This window comes from Theobroma umbraticum, unplaced genomic scaffold, assembly GCF_002168275.2.
Source record: "Theobroma umbraticum cultivar Fairchild unplaced genomic scaffold, ASM216827v3 scaffold_130.0, whole genome shotgun sequence".
NCBI classification, from domain to species: domain Eukaryota; kingdom Viridiplantae; phylum Streptophyta; class Magnoliopsida; order Malvales; family Malvaceae; genus Theobroma; species Theobroma umbraticum.
In genome coordinates, this window is record NW_018397264.1 from 168440 (window position 1) to 187561 (window position 19122).

Genomic DNA, 19122 nt, shown 5'->3' on the forward strand with positions numbered 1-19122 from the left:
TTCGTGGTGTGATTTTTTTTTTTTTACAATTAATTAGTTTGAAACAAACCTATCGTACCTCCATTTTTACAAGTGAAACTCAAATTCGACTCAACGGGCTCATTTAATTATTATTTTATTATTAAAAATAAATAATATTTTATTTTAAATATAATATGTTATTTATTAGTTATAATAATATAACCAGATTAGACTTGGACGTAAAACACATTCCCCGATCCGATCTGAATCGGGCCAAACACACAGCCTAGACGGCTAACCCAATCTCGGTGTCACTTTGGACAGCAGTTACGAAGACAAAAACAAGAGAAAACCGACAGAACATCCAAGAGTAGAGACAAACCCAGATACCTTTTGCTTGGCGAAGTTTCCTGGGCTACCTTTCTTCCCTTCTCGCTTGCTTCCTTGTGGAGCTTCTCCTTCTCTATTTCTCTATCTCTCTTCGCCTGCAAACGCCAATAGCTCCAATTCTCTCTAATGGGTTTGTGGGATTCTCTTCTCAATTGGCTCCGCAGGTAATTTCCCTCTCCTTTTCTCTTGGATTTTAGTTTACCTTTGGCGTTCAGCTCTCTCATATAATAATTTTTAATTAGTTCGCTTAAATATGAAAAAAAAAAAACAATGTAGCAATTATGAGTTAGTTGTTTTAATCTTAGCGTTTGAAAAGATATTCAAGTTCAATAGTCATGGCACGTGATTAGAAATTATCAGGAAAAACGATTTGGGAAATTGTTACATTCTGGAAACCTTTAGCTAGTGAAAAATGAATAATATATAACTTGTAATTTATTTTAGTAGCGTACTATGTATGAGTTATATGGTTTAATTTATATTCGATTAATTTATTAAGGAAAATCAGTAGAAATATCAAAATTAATTATGTACGACCATGTAAGGATGGGTTATAGTTTGACGGGCTAAGGTGTTTTCGTCAGCGTTTCTGCGGGGAACTTAGGGTGGATTCTGGAAAACTTTATATCTCATACTTTGGACTTAAGGTAGATGTTATATTGGGGAAAAGTAGAGGTATTAAAATTGTGAGACTCCCCCTCGACCCTCTTCAGTGAGGATTTATTGTTATAGAGGTGTGATAGGCCCTTTAAGTCAAAGAGAGTCAAGGTGGTGGAGTCTTAGTGGGCATAGTTACAGTGTTTAATTCTTGTGTCACATTTTGCTTTTATATTAGTAAGGTTTTACTAATATTATAGGTGTCTGTGAAGTAATAAATGGTAAACTGAAAATGGTTTCTGCAAAATGGGTATGGCTAGACGCTATAGGCATTTGTGACCAAGATTAATATGTGGTTTGACTTTCTCTGCAGCAGCTTGTTTTGCAATTATCAGACAACAAAGTTAATGCAAATGTAGAAAATGTATGGCACTAAAGGTTTCTTTTTTAGTCTTGACCAAAAAATGGTGTATCTTCTATTGCTTTGAGTTATGATAGTCATTAGCTCCCTTATCTTCTTCTATTTTTTGATTCTGTAATGCCTGGGTAGGCCATGCCATCGAACTTTCTATTCTCATTCATGCTTTGAATTTGTGAAATCATTTTAGAAAACAAACACCAATTTTCATTGTTTAGTTTGCTTAGAGGTAATTATTGGTGTGAAGATTTGTTTTGAAGTGCTTCTGTGCTTCTTACTGAGTATTTGCCTGGCAGCTTATTCTTTAAGCAGGAAATGGAGCTATCCCTTGTTGGCCTGCAGAATGCAGGAAAAACTTCTCTTGTTAATGCCATTGCAGTGAGTGACACTGAATATTTGTTTTCTTTTATTTTCTTTTCCTGCTGATATAATTGGTATTCTTAGTGGCTTTATCTCAACTTTACTTTTTAATGTTTACCAGACAGGGGGCTATAGTGAAGACATGATTCCAACTGTAGGTGTCTTTTCCTTGGACAAATCACTTGTTATGATTCTCCTAGAAAACGTCTTAAATTAAATACTTCAAATGTGGAATCCAGGTTGGATTTAATATGAGAAAAGTTACAAAGGGTAATGTGACAATAAAACTATGGGACCTTGGAGGGCAACGGAGGTTTCGTACCATGTGGGAGCGCTACTGTCGTGGTGTCTCTGCTATTGTGTAATGCTTCTCAGTCACTTAATCTACTATGTTTATCATATATCCATCAACTTTTGACATCTGTATTTGCTGCTCAGGATGATCTCATATTTGGTCAGAAGCAAACATCTGTTACTGTGTGTGCTGTTGTGACTTTTCATGTTTTGGAATCAATACAGACTTCAAAAGTGGCCTGATAGTTTATTAAGCATATTCCTGTTCTTCATTGCAGTAACTTCGCTGGATTCATGTTTTTATGGTGCACATTTTAGTTGAAAGCTTATTTTAGCTCATAACTAGGAATTATATCTGTGGAAAAACTTTAGAACGTCTTCTTGATACAATCTATTTTGACTCTTCCTACCATGATAGCTGAACAAAAAATTTTTATCAAATTTTTATTTGAGTAGTGAACACTCACAGCTCTTGTTGGGGACAAGATGAAAGTGACTTCTCATTGACATATGTTTATTTTTTATTCTTTATCTTTCAACCACTACTGATGGCAGGCCTTGCTGATATAATCAAAGGAGCATGTTAAGTTTCAAGTATTGCATTCTTCATACAGTTCACATGTGACACTTGTCTTATTTCTGTTTCAGTGAAATAGAAAACTGAAAACTTCTTTCTCTTTCATGTAACCAAGAAGATAGAAAGAAAACAAAATCAGAATTTTATCAGGGTATATTAAATACATTTAAAATTTCTATAATTAGGTTTAATGTTAGTAAATTCATGTTATGTTGTATCGAGGTGGAACCAGCAGTCCTTCACATTTTATTGGCTACTTTTCTGATGTATTTAATGTTCCTTTTTTTTTATTTAAATGGCAGATACGTAGTTGATGCTGCTGATAGAGACGGCGTTCCCATATCCCGAACTGAGTTACATGATCTCTTGACAAAACCTTCCTTAAGTGGAATTCCTTTGCTTGTTCTTGGCAACAAAATTGATAAGTCAGAAGCTCTTTCAAAGCAAGCTTTGGTGGATCAGCTGTAAGCTATTGAAGCTTTGCTAGAAGTTGTCTTTGTCTTCTCTTCATTGATGATTTGTCTTGGCAAAATTTCTAGCTTTAATGTTTTGTTAATTTTTATTTCTCAGAGGTCTTGAATCGGTCACTGATAGAGAGGTGTGCTGCTATATGATTTCATGCAAAGATTCTGTAAATATAGATGTTGTCATTGATTGGCTAATCAAGCACTCAAGAACTGCAAAATAATCAGTGGTGCAATATTCTGCTGTTTTGCCCCATTGCGAAATGATGGAAGGAAACGCCCTGCATCTACAAGCAGAAACTCTGGTAAATCTTTCCTGCAGAATTTCCTTCAATTTATGATATTTGTGCTCCAAATAAGTGTTTTATAAACTGCTGGAAGGATTTAGGCCCAGTTTTTGGTCACACTCCAAACAAGCATGATGTAGAGCATTGGAACAATTGATGTAGGCTATGTGCTTGCAGTCCCTCCCATTTAAGTTCATTAGCTGTGTAATCGATTAGTTTCTCCTGATGATCCAGATTCAAATCCAAATGAAACTGGGACTTGAGATTATTTGTATTGTTTGTTGATTTGCAAGTCTGGCTTTTGCCAGTTTTACTCCTAAATAATAAGGTCTGTGCCCTTGTGCTGCATTTTGATAACATGCAGGTTTCTTAAAACTAACATGTTAGTCTTGATCATATAATTTACAGAGGTTGTGACTTAAGACCATTTTTGGGAAGTAAAAGATATAGCGAATAACAAATTTAATCTTTATTATTCTTATATCAAATAATAACTATTGTTTAATGTAATAATCATATATTACACATTTTGGAACTTACCAAAGTATAATTATTTATGTATTTATATATTTTCTATTTTACATATTTAATCATGCTTGTATCTTTTATTTTTGTATTTATCTGTTTACTAAATGAATTGATTATATATTTAGGTATTTATTTATATGATTATATAAATCTATTCTTGTCTATGGATTTCTTTATTCATTTATAATGGTGTATCTATTTATTTATATAATTTATTATATATTTACAAAATAATTATTTTTATATCAGAATAATATTATATTTACTAATATTATTCTTGAAATGAAAAATTAATGTTTATTTACTTAATTATTTTTGTAGCTATTTATTTTAGTTAATTAATTAACTAATTACTAGAATAGAAGTTCTACTCATTTATGTATTTAATCATTTTGTTTAGCTATTACCTTTTATATATATGTGTGTGTGTGTGTTTAAATTCAGGTTTAGCTTACTTGTTTGTTGAATTTGTTTACACTTATCCTTAATTACGTTGTGCTTGGAGTGTAGTATAACATGATAGGAATACAACAAACAGGCTGTGAGACTTTCCATTTATTTTCCTTGTCTAGTAATTCATTGTTAAAAACAACATTAAATAATTAAAATTTCGATCACACAACAAAAGAAAATATACATTTGCCCATAGATTAAACTGAACAATAACAAAGAATTAAGAGTATATCATAAATGCATGAGAAAATTAACAAAGAATGTGACATTATTGGGCTGGATAGCTGTAACATAAACAGCATCTAGCTTTGTTTTCTCTAGTGAAGGAATTTCATTTCAGCAACTCGGGACTGTAGAGCACCGTCTTCATGAACTTGTAAAACATACCGTTGGTCAATCTGCAAAAGTCAAATATGGCTGAAGATAAGTAATGAGAAATTACATAATGAAAAATGAAGGTAAAATAATTGACAAGGCAAGCTTCGATAAGGAAACTCAAATCTGTCCATCATTTTCACCTGCTGAATGTTCAGACAGAGATTGGAGTTGAAGTATGCTTTCATTTTCTTCCTTTTTGGTTAAAGTGATTTCGTATATGCATTTGGGGAACAATTAAAAAGTTGGTAAAACAAACCGGTCCTTGCGCTTCTCCAGAAAATGTTCCAAGGTTGCTTTCCGAGCCAGTGGCAGAGCTGCACCGCAAAAAATTAAAAAAAAAAAAAGTAAGAAAACTCACACCAAATGACCCAATTAAGGATGAAAACGAGTAGTATCAAATATAATTTCTAATTACTTATTGCTGAATAAGTGTACGAGGCAGATTCTGTTGAGGAATTGATGATTGAAGGAGGGTCAAGTGCATGTTGGTTGCTATTGCTGGTCCTACAGAGAAGGTCCAGCGTTGTTTGCTCCGGCAGTACTACTTGTTTCCGATCATCATCGACCGTCAGGAAAGAGTAGTGCTCATCTCTGGCCAAACGCAGGATGGCCTCAGCCTGCACCAATTTGTAATATAAAAAAGGAAATCATTTTTCATGTAAAAGCTATAGAGAGGAAGAATACACAAGAAAATTTGCGTTAACCCATCAGGGAGGTCGACCTTATTTGGCGAAATATCCTCAAAGACATGGACTTTATTGTCGTAAACGATAATTAACCGATCATCAGCTGCCTCTACTTGCTTGGATTTGTTCCTGCAGATGTGTGAAGTGTTAAAATGCAGCTAGCTTATACTCATAATAATAGGCCGGTTACACACTTTAATCTCAGTTTTTTTCTCCCAATATCCTCTCGTTATGTTAATTTGTTTTCTCTTCAAATCAAATATTAGTACCAAAAGCAATCACCAGAAGCAGCTATATGTGATTTTAAGTATTTAATTGGACACCTTGGGTCAGTTGGACTTGATGTCGCAGACCGTTCCGCAAATGGAAACCCTCCAAGAAACTGCATACTGGTCGGAATTGTTTCTTCCTGAAAAGGGAATTTCCATGGCGTAGTACTATTGAAGCTCCTCTGCCAAATCAAATTGCAACATATAGATATATATAAATAGAAATTAATTAAAGAAAGATTTATTAACATATATGTGTAAGGTTTAATTATATATTTATTTATTTATTTATTTTGTGAAACGCCTGATCTAATTAAAAGTCTTGTGATAATTAATTGGATACCTTAGGCAAAGTAGATAGAGGGTTATAAGTAAAATCAAAAGCATAGACCGGAGAAGTGAGGGTGTCTCGCATATTGTCTTGAGTAGCTCCGAAAGGCTGAAATTGGGACGTAGAAGAGTCTTCCGACCACCACCGTTGCATGCCGCCAACTGTCCAGTATTAATGCCTCAAAACTCGAAAGAAGAAGAAGAAGAAGAAGAAGAAAAAGCTTTATGTAACGTAGCTAGCTAGTTCTTTAATCCTGGTTTAAGTTTCAATTGATGATATTAGAACCAAAAGTAGAATAAGTTCTTCCTCCTAGACCGCCGTAGTTTTGGAAATTCAAACGTGTTCTTTCTTTATGAGAGCTGAACGCAAGACGCGGCGAAAAGAGGTAAAAAAGAGAACCAATACTATATAGATAAAATAAAAAAATACATAAACATTACAATATGAAATTAATTAATCAGGAAATGAGTGGAATAAGAATTCGATATATCTCAACGTTTTTTTATGCAAAAGAAATAATTCAAGAGAAAGGTAATTTACCCGACTCATTGAATATATTATTGCTGGTAATCTCTTTCTTTTTCAAACCCAGAAAATCTCTCTCCATTGCAGAGTCTTCGATAAATAAATACTAAAAAAAATTAAAATATTGAAAAGAAACAGTATACGAAAAGCCCAATGAGTTGTCTGTAGAATATTTATAGATATAGATTATAAAAGAATAATCATAGAAGTAGAAGAACAAGGATAGCTCCGTTGGGGTTTTGAATTCAGGAGGAGTTGTACTGTAGTAGTCAGTAGAGATGTCCCTTTTTCTTCTCTGTCTTTTCCCAATTACAAATGGACAAGTGACACATGAGGCTACATCACTTGACAGGTACAGCACATGCAGACCTAGCTGTTCCTCCCAACTACACCCCCGCGCGCAAATTCATGCGTCTCACTCATTTTCTCCAATTTTGCTTACTTTTTTCTTTTGATAAACGATTAATATATGCTTTTGGCCGAAATTAAAAAACAACTAGATTAATTTTTTCGAAAAATTTACTCCGTAATATATATATATTTAAAATTATAAAGAGACCTGTATTGTTTCACAATAGTTCTTTTTTATATGGTTCAATTCTTTCACTTGATTTCATTTTTTCTTTTTTTATTTTTTATTTTCAATTAATGAAAACGTTAGTTTATTCTATTTATTTATTTTACTCTAAAATAATAATTTGATCCAATAAAATCTAGTCTTATATTATTTATAATTAATTAAATTAAAAAAAGAACTATCAATTATTAGTTTTTTACATCTTATAACACTTTACATTAAAATTTCTTTTTTTCTCCCTAAAGGCCTCTATTTAACAACATCTTAATAAATAATAAACATAATTTTTAAAAAAATATTTAAATTATTTTAAAAAATTTAAAATAAATTATTATTTATTACATTCAATCAAATTTTTATATTTTATTTTTAACTAAATATATTATTATGATTAATAGTTGATTAATTATTATTAATTAAAATATTATTTTTTATTTTTTATTACTTAATATTTTAACATAATATGTTGATGTAACATAATAACACTTTTCATATTAATATCATTTAAATATAAAATATTAATTGATATTTTAATTAATAATAATTAATAATTAATTGTAATGATTTTTGACTAAATACAAAAATATAAAATTTTAATTAAACATGATAAAAAAATAAAAATTTTTAAATAATTCAAAAAAATTATGACATATTATTTTTAAATAATAAATTAAAAGTTCAACTACAGGTAAACCTAAGCAGACAAGTCGAGGACTGTGAACTTGGGCCTTGGCCTTAGTGTTTTTATCCACGCCCCCTCTAATAAATAAACAAATAAATAAATATTTTTTATTAATAATAAATAAATAAAATATTTCAAATACCTGTACGGATTAATCAGGTTGATAGAAAGGGAAGTCCGTTTTCTTGTGAATCGGATGAGAAAGAATACCCCTTTAAAATCTTGCTAAAAAAAATTAAATTCAATAAAAGTCCGGAGGTTCTTAACCGTATTAAAAATAAGGGTAAATAAATCTATAAAATGCTCAGAGAAATTGCCACCTCAGAGAAATGGGCGATTTCCCCCCGGGAAAAAGCAGTGATGGTCACGCGCCATGAAAGATGCCCAAGCAATCAAGTTCCGGTGACACCGTCGGTGAGCAGGACATGTGGGCTAATGCAGGACAGATACATCAGCCTTTTCTTTGGCATTATATGATTTCTTTCTATATTTAGGTCGAAAAATTCTGCAAACTATTTCATAAATAGAAAAAAGCGACGTCCAACTACCTAAATTATTTCTATACATAATAAGTATCTAAAACAATTATCCCATTTTGATTCATACCTCTATCGTTGTTTTGGTTATGAACTTTCTTCTCGTAGAGTTATTAACAAAACAAAGAATTGAGCCAATTAACTTTACAACTTTTAATTGTACTCCCTTTGTTTTTTGTTTCAAGAAAAAATGAATTTCATTAATCATCACCGTAACATGTATTACAATATGATTTAACAAAAATTAAATATATTAGAGCCCCTCATATGATAATCACAATACTGCCCCTAGCATAAAGGAAAAGTCTCGTTAAAATATTTTTCATGGAAAAATCCAATGAGACAAAATTCATGAGGAGGAAAAGAAGTACCTTCCCAACATGCTCTCTATTACATAACAATAGACTCCTTTCTCTTAGTTTAATAGCAAATAGTTACAGTTGGTTCACATCTTACAAAATGACTTGTTTAACTTTGTTTGGCATATTATCAAACATTATCCATACTAATTGTTCTTCTTCTAATAGTTATGTCTTATGAGCCAATAAATATTGGCTCATAAGACATAACTATTAGAAGAAGAACAATTAGTACTATGTTCATTGTTCGTTTACAACATTATAAGAACATGAAATTTATTAATTAGTCGAGATATTATTTAATTGATAATTTAATAATTTTTATATTAATTGATAAAAAATTAATTCATCAAGATTCTTTTGTTAAAACATTAAATTTGATATATGTGTTGTGTATTGTGATTATACGAATATTACCTAATTATCAAATTACGAATTATCATTATTCGTGACAAGCAAATTATAAGAACATTATGGGAAATGACAAAGAATATAAGGTTGAAAATAATAGTTCTGCACTAGAGTTTGTCTGGTGCAAATATAATTCAAAGTAATGACCACATTATATAATTTTCTCTTACAATATGAAAAAATTACACCAAAACTTCTTAAAGTATTAAGAAAAGTTAGAGATAAGGTACAAAAAGACATTAATTTTAAGAAGAAACAAATAACATTGGAATTATATTTTACAAAAACCTCATGATTGAGTCATGTATATATACATATATATATATATTTTTTATGTATAAGGAGATTATTAATTTATATATTAAATGAGATCTATGTGTTTCTTTTTAAATATATTATCTTATAAATTTAACGAATTATTAATTTATCATATTAATTTTAAGTTGAAATTGATAACAATATTATTTGATCAAAATTATTAATTTATCAAATGTTAATTTATAAATTTTTTACTATTCGGAAACTTCTTAATTTGGGAGAAAGTAAAGAAAAGAAAAAAACCTTGAGTAAACATTTTATCCCCTAAAATAAAAAGCTTTGTTTTGTAATGGGCTTTATCTCAGTTGGATTTAAAATTCATTGGGCTGGCCGGTATTTGGGCTTAAATGGCGCCCAGAGCAATATTCTTTGAGTTTTGCCCCACAAAATTAATGGGCCTTTGGAAACGCTTCTGTATAATGTTAAACATTTATCAACACAACAACGCCATAGCTAGCTCATGAGGGTTTAAATTTTAAATATTAGTTGATTTTATTATTCTAATTCCACAAAATTAATTATTTTATTTTTATGTTGACAAATTTAATTTTTATATTTTTATTAAAAATCAATTCAAAAAATAAATACATAAAAATTTGATTTTTAAAAATTATCATAATATAATTTAAAATAAAAAAAATAAAATAATGAAATTACCTTCGAAAGTATATATTAATCATCATAGTCGGCAAATACATGGTGTGAACAACTCAACCCCATGAAATAGCACTTCGATCTGCACAAAGAAAATAATTTGAATATGTCAAATTTAGTGTTTAGTCTTTGTACTTTATTAAATATTAAATTTAATCCATTTATTATAATTTATAAAAATCAAGTTCTAATACTTTTAATATTTATTAATATTAATCCAATCATTAAAATCATTAAAATTTTTTGGTAAAAGTTTCTGACATTGCATTTGACAGATTAAGATGAAATTGATCATCATGATGGGGTAACGCTGATTAATGCTAACACAACAAAAATGATTATAATAAAGAAAACTCTTAAAACTAATCCATTTTCCAAATATTTGGAAAGGAAATTTTTTTTTATTTTCAATTTATCTCGGCATTTGGTTCAAAAGCTCATTGTCTGTTAAAAAAAAAAATACTTGATTTCTATGATGGTGACTGAGTGTAAGAATAAAATTGACTGTAAACATATAAATTGAAAGCATTTTCTTCCTATGGTGATTTGTGACCACATCTGAACCAGGATGAGTTATTCCTTGTAGTATAGTCCAAACATCAAGTGTTGATCAAGAAGGTCGATCACCATTAAATTAAATTTCTTATGATTATCAGCCTTTCTTGGAACCTGCTACACCACACTGGAGGTGGTTGACAATGAATTTTGGTGTCAAATGGCGATCATCGGATTTTGGATTTAAAGAGAGAAGAGGAGGTCGTCATTGATCTAGTGAGAGCAAGAGAGGAGAGAAAATGAGGAAAGTTTCCAATTTCTTTTATTAATTAAGAAATGTCGAGTCAATACAAATTAATATCATATTACCTTTCATTAATTCTACCCCAACCAAATTAAATACCCAAGTTGGCCTATTTAATATCACATCAGCAACTTTAATAGAAAAAAATTGATTTATTATACGAATTATATTAATATTTTGATAAAATGTAAAGATTAAATACAGAACTTGATCATTTAAATACTAACAAATTTTATTTAAAAAAAAAACTAGAAGAAAATACTATATTTTAAAGAAATAAAGAAAATTATCGGGCATTGTAATAAACACAAGTTGACTAATTTTTTCTCGTTTTACTTTTATCCCTGTCTGCCCTCGCGAGAGCGAGAAAGGTAGAAAGAAAGAAAGAGAGGAAATCAAGAAGGGGAAAAGAAAAGGAGGCAAATCAAAGGAAACCATTCGTCGATCACTCTTTGTTTTTTTCCTCCTATCTCTGCGTTTCCACTTTCCCCTCTTTCGTTCAACGATCGAAAGACTGGTTGATCGTCCCAGCAACCTCGATTGAGCCTGCGCTGGCGTTTCTCCCAATTCCATTCCGATTCAGTCAAATCACTTCGCTTCCTTTCTTGACTTTTCCCTACTCTCTTGACTCCGACGATAGGGAAAACGTCTTCTAGGGTTAGGATACGTTTCTTCTTTTCTTATTGGATGATTTTTTAGTTTTCTTGACGAAATTTTTCTCCACGGAGTTTCGCTGTCGAAGGTATGCTGATTTATTTGTTTTAAATAAAGATTTTTTTTGGGTTTTCTTGGTTTACAAGGAAACAGGCAAGAATTAAATCGGAAAAGTAAAATTAGAAGTTCTGACTGAGATGATTATATGATGGTTAGGGTTAGGGCAACGGCATCAGCATCATTGACGCAAATGGAAGCGTCAAATACTAATCCGGACGCTTACAGAGGTGGTTCCACGAATTCGAGAAGATATGGAATTCTTTCTGCTTCGAATATAATTCAAGCGCCCATTTCAGCCTTGTTGGAATACTCAGGTCTTCTCCGTACATCACGCTCTATTCACCAAGAACCGACCTCTCATCCCCAATCAGAATCTAGAAACTTCCACTCCTACCCTTGCCAACAATGGAGAGGTGCTATTAGGATAATTGGGGCGGGAGACCATGAGAGCGAGAGGGATGCCTCTGGTATGGTGGTTGGCCACCTCAGGGAAGTTACTTCTCAGAGTGAGGTCTCGCTGGGGTTGGGAACGTCCGATGGTCAGGGAGGAGATTCCAGGAGCAGTGATCGCGGGGTGGCTACTGGAGAAGGTGTTTCCCAGTCATCGCCAAATGGGAGTGTTGGTGCTGCTGATGCCGAAGCTGGGGATGGGGGTGGGGCTGGAGTTAATAATAGCAGAGATTCCTCCTATCAAGATATGACATTCAGCAGGCTGCTAGGTGGATTGAGCAAGTTCTGCCCTTCTCTTTGCTTCTCTTAGTTGTTTTTATCCGCCAACATTTGCAAGGTGATTCATCTCAGTTTATGTGCTTTTCTGTATTCTCCTACAATTGCAACCATGGATTTTAGTTTAGCTGTTAAAATTCAGCATCAGCATGTTGATAATTTGATATTTGAGAATAGACGATGGTCGGTGCATAGATGCATTTAGCAAACATTCATTGGACTTGGCCTTTACTGTAATTTTGATTTTAGGTGCATGGTTTACTTCTATGCTTCTGAGTAATTTCAGTAGTTTTCCCCCCAAATATAATACTAATATGCAAATGTGATAAACCTAGCATGAAGAGAGTTCCTCCTGAGAAATAGTTGATCGATATGGCTTTAGTTCTGAGCAGCTTTTAGTGTTTTTCATCTAGTATTGAATGAGTGTACATGATGAAAAGCTTATTAGTGTTCTCTGGGATTCCCAGGTGCAGTAAAATTCAACTAAATCACTTTACAACCCTTCAAGGAGGGCACAATTGTTCAGTTGCACCCCTTTTGCACCTAAACCGTACCTCTTTAAGGTGAAAGGCATATAAAATGCGTGTGCTGATTGAAGTGTTCCTTTTGGATCCGTTTAATTTCTTTTAGTAACTTTACCAACAATAGTGAAAAATGTACAAAACCAACTCGCTTTGGAAGGATAAAAAGATAGGAAATTTAATCCATGCTCAACTTTTTGTTGAAAATGATTGAACTAGTGTTGTGATGATGACATCTAGTTAATTATGACAAAGCTTTATCTTTGCAACACATCAGGCTATGTGATGAAGCAAACTCTTTAATATTTTCCAATACAGTCATTTAGTTTAATCATTTTTTTATCCGTATATTAGTTATTTTTTAGAAATTAATGCCTTTATTGGGGAAGAGCTTGTTTTGCACCTTGTTCATTGAGCAATGGAGGGATCCTAGCACAGAGTGTGCCTTCCACCTTTCACGCCACTTCTCACTTGTGTAATTCATTCTTTGTATGCTCTGAATGCTCTTTCTATGGAGTTGTGTTGTTCTTCTTGCTCATTCTTGCTTGACATAAAATAATTTGCTTTTGAGGTTGACATTAGAGTTCTACTCTAACTTTGTGTTCATGAGCTCAATCATTTGTTTCTATAGGTGTCTGACATCTATCTTCAGATAGGTAGTTTAGAAACTGGTTTTTTGTTAATGTTTCTGAAGTTTATATTTTATTTGTTTTTGTATGAGAATGGAAAACACAACTTTTTTTTTTTTAAATTGGAAAACTCTACTTTTAAAAGATGCCTTTGTAATAATTTCTGATTTGAACTTGCATTGCCTAACTAATAAATGATGGGATAGATGTGTGAGTGAGGAACTGATTACACTCAGGCTTATGTATATTCTTGTGTTACCCCTGCTGCAAGCTTAAAATGAAACTTTTTTTCAGAGTTATACACTAATTCTGCCTTCCCAAACTGAACCACTGTTCTTTTCAAGTTAATAACGTTTGGCTTTCTGCAAAGATTAACAGGTTTCTTTGTTACAATTTGGATTGCTGCTGTCATGTTCAAGTCAAATGACATTTTACGGAAACAAACTGCTTTGAAGGTGATGTAAACTTCAGTGTTCAGCATTTCTCTATGAACCTATGTTCTTTCACAAATCAGGAGTTAAAAGTTTTCTTCTACCGTCTCTAATGCCTTCTCTTGGTGGCTGCAGGGGGAAAGGAAGATCTCTGTTCTGATTGGCATCTCTCTTGCTTTCACACTTCATGTTATAGCTGTCTACTGGTGGTACTGGAATGATGATCTTTTGTATCCATTAGTGATGCTTCCCCCCAAATCTATTCCACCTTTCTGGCATGCTATTTTTATTATCATGGTTAATGGTGGGTTGATTGCCACTAATATCTTTATCAACTGAAATGCAATTTATATTTTCTTGCATTCGCAAAGAAACATTTTATGGAGATGGTTGTGCAGCCTTATGTGTTGATATGATGTCTATTGCTGGTGCATCTTTCCAGGGTAGGGAAGTGTACAATTTTTAGTGGCAATCTTTTCTCCTTTTTCTGAGAAAATAAAGGGCAGAAATAAGCATAGTATTTTTTTCATTCGTTGTTTTTACCTTTTTCCCTGATCCTTTTTTCTTTTTATAAGTGGAATATGTTTCACTAAATTTTCTTCTTGCATGAAAAACGAAAACAGATTTTTTTTTTAAATTTCTTTATTGCTTTGTCTGCCCATATACATTTGTTGTTTGGATTAGTCATGGGTCAGTTGTAAATTGCTGCTTACTGACCTCCTAGCTGAGCACTTTTAGTGATATCCTCTGTATCTGAAGTTAGTGATAATTCATAGATTAACTACCATAATTGGAAATCCTTCCCTGTGCATGCATACATGTGCTGCTCCCCCACTTTCCGTTGCCCTTCTGTTCTTGATGCTTGTTTTCCCATTTTTATTGTGGATTATTTTGCACTATTCCTTATTACAGTATCACAATATTTGCTTCTTTCAGATACTTTGGTTCGACAGGAAGCAATGGTTTTAAAGTGTTTTCTGTTAATGTATTACAAGAACAGTAGAGGCCGAAACTACCGTAAGCAGGTGAGATACGATATTTATAAATGGTACATACATGCATGCCTATATGTACGTATGTTAGAGTTTGAAATTTTAGTTGCAGCTGCAAAATCATCCATGTAGCTCTTAACACAATTGTGGCCGTTGTGGGTGTTAAATGATGAGTCACAGGCATTGCAGTAAGGAAAAGTTTTTTGAACTCTTCCAGATGACTATAAAATTGAATAATAATAATTGGAAACGAAAAATTTCTCTTTTATTAGATTTAAAGTAATTTATTACATTTTATTCTCTTTTATATATCATGATAATCAAATGGTAGAATAACTAGTAACAGCCAAAATGTCAATCCATATGCTATTAATATTTAGGCTAAATGCCTAATTTAGGATTTGAACTTTCACCCAATGTGCATTTCAGGATATGACTTTTTATTGGGATCAATTTAGGAACTTAACTCATCAAATTCATTCAATAAAGGAAAAGCACCAACAGATTCTTTTACCTCTGTTAAGTATGGCCACATGGCCAAAAAGTACAGTTGCTCTGTATACATGGTAGTCAAATTAAGCCACATCACTTTTTGCTTTCTCATCTCTTTTCTAGATGATTTGATTCTCTCTCTCTCTCCCTCTCTCCTTTGCGTCACTGTGAAGTTCCTGAAAAAACCCGAAAGTCTACTCGTCTCATATCGATTACTATTTCCATAAAATCAAGATCACCATTTGGTTTTCTGGAACTTTAAAGTTCATCATAGATGCGCACAAGAAAACTCAATAAATTTACCTTAAATCACAGTTTAGCAAAATCTAGGAAACCCTATTCACTAAAATGTAAAAAATTGATAAAAATTCACTGAAACTAGCAAATCTAAACCCTTTTAAAAATAAAGAGAATCTGTTAGGAAAAGTTCAAAACCCTTGAGACAGATCTCAAGATTGAAGATTTTGGAGTACCAATTTTTGGTTGGTGCCTTGCAGCCATGAAGAAGAAGAGACAATGATGAGAGCTCAGTTGCACTGAAGAACATGGAGAAAGAATTTGGAAAGTAAAAAGAATAAACCTACACCATAGTAGAGAGAAACTCGGCCCAATTTGCGGCGAGCTTGATGGATGAAACAAAAGAAGAAAAAGAGGGAAGAAAGATTTGGAGGAGGAGATGGGTTTGTCATCCATCCTTTTGGATGGGAACTTGATGACTGCTCAAGGTAGTGATCTAATCACTCTTGGTGATTCATGATGACTGCCAAATAGGGTCACCAAATTCTTATCAAATACAGTGATCTAATTACTGAGTGCAGATCACCATTGATTTTGAGGTGATCACCCCATATAAAAAACCTACATAGTTGGAAATCTCATTCTCACCTATATAGTGGCTTACAGTAGTTGTGGTCACTGCAACCACAGTGAAATAGCAGTCTACTACTATGTTATCTCCTATGTGTGTGTGTGTGTGTGTGTGTGTGTGTGTTATCTCCCACTTTATACTGACTAAAGAAGTACACATTCCCAGGGTCAAATGCTGACATTGGTTGAGTATATGATGCTACTTTACCGAGCCTTATTACCAACTCCAGTTTGGTATCGTTTCTTCTTAAACAAAGACTATGGAAGCCTCTTTTCGTCACTAATGACAGGGTTGTACTTAACCTTCAAGCTCACATCTGTTGTTGAGAAGGTATGTTTTTCTATGAATATATATTGTTTAAGCTCTTTTTGATTCATTAGTAATCTACTTTTGATGTAAAAAATGGATTTTCTGGCTAGTCAAGCAGCTTATGGCTCTTTCTACCTAAGCTTTTATGTCTCTTACATGGCTGGCAAATTTCAGGTGCAATCCTTCTTTGCTGCATTGAAAGCATTATCACGTAAAGAGGTACATTATGGTGCTTATGCGACATTGGAGCAGGTAGTCTGGATTTCATTCTGGTTTTGGTTAACACGAATATTATGTGTATATATAGTTCAATTTTAGGTGCCTGTTTGCTTGCAAGCTATAGTTACTTACCAAAAAAATGCTCTTATTGATATTTATTGCAAATGAGGAAATTGAGAACATTATGTTGAGAGAAAGGGAAGAAAAAGGAAATGACTGAGACTCTGAGAAAGGATTGAGGGTTTGTTGCAGAAAATGAGGAAAGCTTTTTAAAGAACATGTTTTAACCAGAAAGAGAATCTTGTCTGTTGGAGCAACATTGATGACAAATTGATGATAGTTTGTTATTTTTGGTATTTTTCATCTTCTCTGTTATAAAACTTTGCAAATGGTTGACTTCCCCTGACATACTAATAGTTTCATTTGGTGCTTATTAAACATGCTCTTTCTCTCTGTCTTTTTTTTTTCCCACTGGGGGGTTTACATTGGAGGAAAGATGTCTTTATTTTGCCTCGGTAGTCTTGAACATTTATTTTCCCAGTTGATCTCAGATTTGGGCCTAGGAGTGAGGGAAGAGTTGCTTTCTGTTTGAATTGATCTTTTAGGGCTACAATTGCACGTCATATTTGTGCATTTATTTAAAGTTTTCTATCAGAAAAAAAAATTGTGGTGAAAATAGCTGTCTTCTGGAGTGTTGTGTTTGAAGAACCAAATTGACTCAAGTCTTTGATTTCACATGTATAACCAAATGAATGAAGCAAAGCCCTTCTTACTAGTTTGTGCTTACTAGATGCATGGATTTCTTTTTTATAACTTTAACCAATCTATAGTATCTTTCACATCACAACTGGTCCATGATTTCCTGTTCGTTTTCAATATTTTCACCACTCATTTTTCTCCATAGTTTACACCTATTCAGGGTTCTGGACCTGTAATTGCTTAATGTTTATTGTCTTCCCTTTGAGATGATTTGTGTTGAATTTTTGAAAGGACAGTGTAGCTTTTTTGCTGTAATTCATTGGTTGAGATTTGAAAGGTCTTTAAGGTGTTTTGTAGAGTGATTGCTAACTTTTATGAAATTAATGTTTGTTTTAACTTGTCATGTATCTGATGTAGGTGAATGCAGCTGGGGACCTCTGTGCTATCTGCCAGGAGAAGATGCATGCTCCTATCCTACTTCGTTGTAAACACATTTTTTGTGAAGATTGTGTATCAGAGTGGTTAGTTTATTGTTGCTTAGCTTTTTATGTTGTGTTAATCTGTTATTTTCTGCAGATGGATTCTGCATCAAGAACTTCAGTTTCTGTTTGCACTTTGTTGCGTGTTTTTTTTTTTGCCTTTTTCTGTTCAGTTTAGTCATATACTATCTGGATGAATGCCCACTTGTGTTTTCCAGGTTTGAGAGGGAAAGAACGTGTCCCTTGTGCAGGGCATTGGTTAAACCTGCAGATCTCAGATCGTATGGTGATGGATCAACTAGTTTGTTTTTTCAGATATTCTAAGATAATTGCTGTATAATTCGGGGAGGTTTTTCCGCTTCGACGATCCAAAAAATACTTACCGAAAGCTGCTGTATCCTAATCATCATGGACATGGGTAAATGTGACTGTTTGTTGGTTCTGCCATGTCCACTAAGAAATTGAAACGGAAACAACCGGATAGAAGTGAAATTGGCCGTCTGTTCCTATGTTGTATTTGAAATGTTGAATGTATGTAATGGGCCCTCTAAGCAACACAGAGTTCATGTTAAGTACTAACAGCATATGTCACTGTTCAATTGGCATAAATGAAAGCCTTTTTCTTTTTTTTTACTTCATGTTTTTGCCCCCTGTACTGTTTTTTTTTTTTTGAGTCTCGAAAGAAATCTGATGCTGGTCTTTGGTTTAGAACAATATGGTTTGAAGTGCAATTGCAGGCTGGTGTTGGCTACGGCCAGAGTGCATGATGACATTCATGGAATGCCCGTCGTATCTAAATAGGGAAAAACTGGTAATTTTAAGCCATAATTGAGACGGATTTTCAAGGGAAGCTCGATGCCATTCCTGTCTCTTCAACAGTGAGGATCATGCCTTTCAGCTGGGAAAAACCCTTCTGCATTTCAGTACGGTGTAGTCTGCAAACCATTCCACCAAGAGATAAGAACTAAATGCCCTTCTTTCAGTTGAGTTATGCTCCTGTTATTATGATTAGCTTTAGCTACACTGATTTTGTTAAAAAACAAGTGCTCTCGTAATTTTGAAACGAGTAAAACAAGAAGGCTCATCTATGATTGAAGAGTTGATAGGTACAAGTAACTGGAAAAATGAAAAGAATTTTGATCATTCTTATTTAATCATGGACCAAAAAACGGGTATGCACATTTACACA

At 33.0% G+C, this 19122-nt stretch overlaps 3 protein-coding genes across 6 annotated transcripts; 2 read left to right on the forward strand and 1 right to left on the reverse strand.

The window, feature by feature from the left end:
* The first annotated feature begins 199 nt into the window (after nt 1–199).
* On the forward strand, nt 200–3705 carry LOC110421335 (ADP-ribosylation factor-like protein 8c). Its single transcript, XM_021434911.1, has 6 exons — nt 200–515; nt 1663–1744; nt 1848–1880; nt 1966–2087; nt 2900–3061; nt 3168–3705. The coding sequence occupies exons 1-6, from the start codon at nt 478–480 to the stop codon at nt 3283–3285; spliced, it is 555 nt and encodes a 184-aa protein (XP_021290586.1). The 5' UTR covers nt 200–477; the 3' UTR covers nt 3286–3705.
* Nucleotides 3706–4500: 795 nt separating this feature from the next.
* On the reverse strand, nt 4501–6761 carry LOC110422061 (protein JAZ7-like). 4 transcript variants are annotated; one of them, XR_002445685.1, is made up of 7 exons: nt 6534–6761; nt 6006–6154; nt 5717–5844; nt 5429–5522; nt 5123–5324; nt 4848–5021; nt 4501–4727 (listed from the first exon to the last, which is right to left on the reverse strand). XR_002445685.1 is itself a non-coding variant. In XM_021435828.1 (7 exons), the coding sequence occupies exons 1-7, from the start codon at nt 6598–6600 to the stop codon at nt 4661–4663; spliced, it is 723 nt and encodes a 240-aa protein (XP_021291503.1). In that variant the 5' UTR covers nt 6601–6761; the 3' UTR covers nt 4501–4660. The 4 variants fall into 4 exon arrangements, 3 of the variants coding, with proteins under 3 accessions (XP_021291503.1, XP_021291502.1, XP_021291504.1); XM_021435828.1 differs by having other exon boundaries at nt 4964–5021; nt 5717–5802; XM_021435827.1 differs by having other exon boundaries at nt 4964–5021.
* Nucleotides 6762–11177: 4416 nt separating this feature from the next.
* On the forward strand, nt 11178–18571 carry LOC110421340 (RING/U-box superfamily protein). The gene is given in 12 exon segments (XM_021434919.2): nt 11178–11596; nt 11725–11917; nt 11919–11979; nt 11982–12257; nt 12260–12355; nt 13823–13899; nt 14011–14179; nt 14812–14900; nt 16393–16557; nt 16711–16788; nt 17872–17975; nt 18152–18571. Coding segments are annotated over 11 exon segments (1380 nt in total). The 5' UTR covers nt 11178–11596; nt 11725–11758; the 3' UTR covers nt 18258–18571.
* Nucleotides 18572–19122: the final 551 nt, after the last annotated feature.

Coding starts and splice junctions, on each gene's coding strand:
- LOC110422061 (XM_021435827.1), bottom strand. CDS start 6,600: ATGGAGAGAGATTTTCTGGGTTTGAAAAAGAAAGAGATTACCAGCAAT. Junction 5,845..6,005: donor CTCTATCTACTTTGCCTAAG/GTATCCAATTAA, acceptor TTGATTTGGCAG/AGGAGCTTCAATAGTACTAC. Junction 5,523..5,716: donor TCAAGTCCAACTGACCCAAG/GTGTCCAATTAA, acceptor ACACATCTGCAG/GAACAAATCCAAGCAAGTAG.
- LOC110421335 (XM_021434911.1), top strand. CDS start 478: ATGGGTTTGTGGGATTCTCTTCTCAATTGGCTCCGCAG. Junction 516..1,662: donor CTTCTCAATTGGCTCCGCAG/GTAATTTCCCTC, acceptor TTTGCCTGGCAG/CTTATTCTTTAAGCAGGAAA. Junction 1,745..1,847: donor CTCTTGTTAATGCCATTGCA/GTGAGTGACACT, acceptor AATGTTTACCAG/ACAGGGGGCTATAGTGAAGA.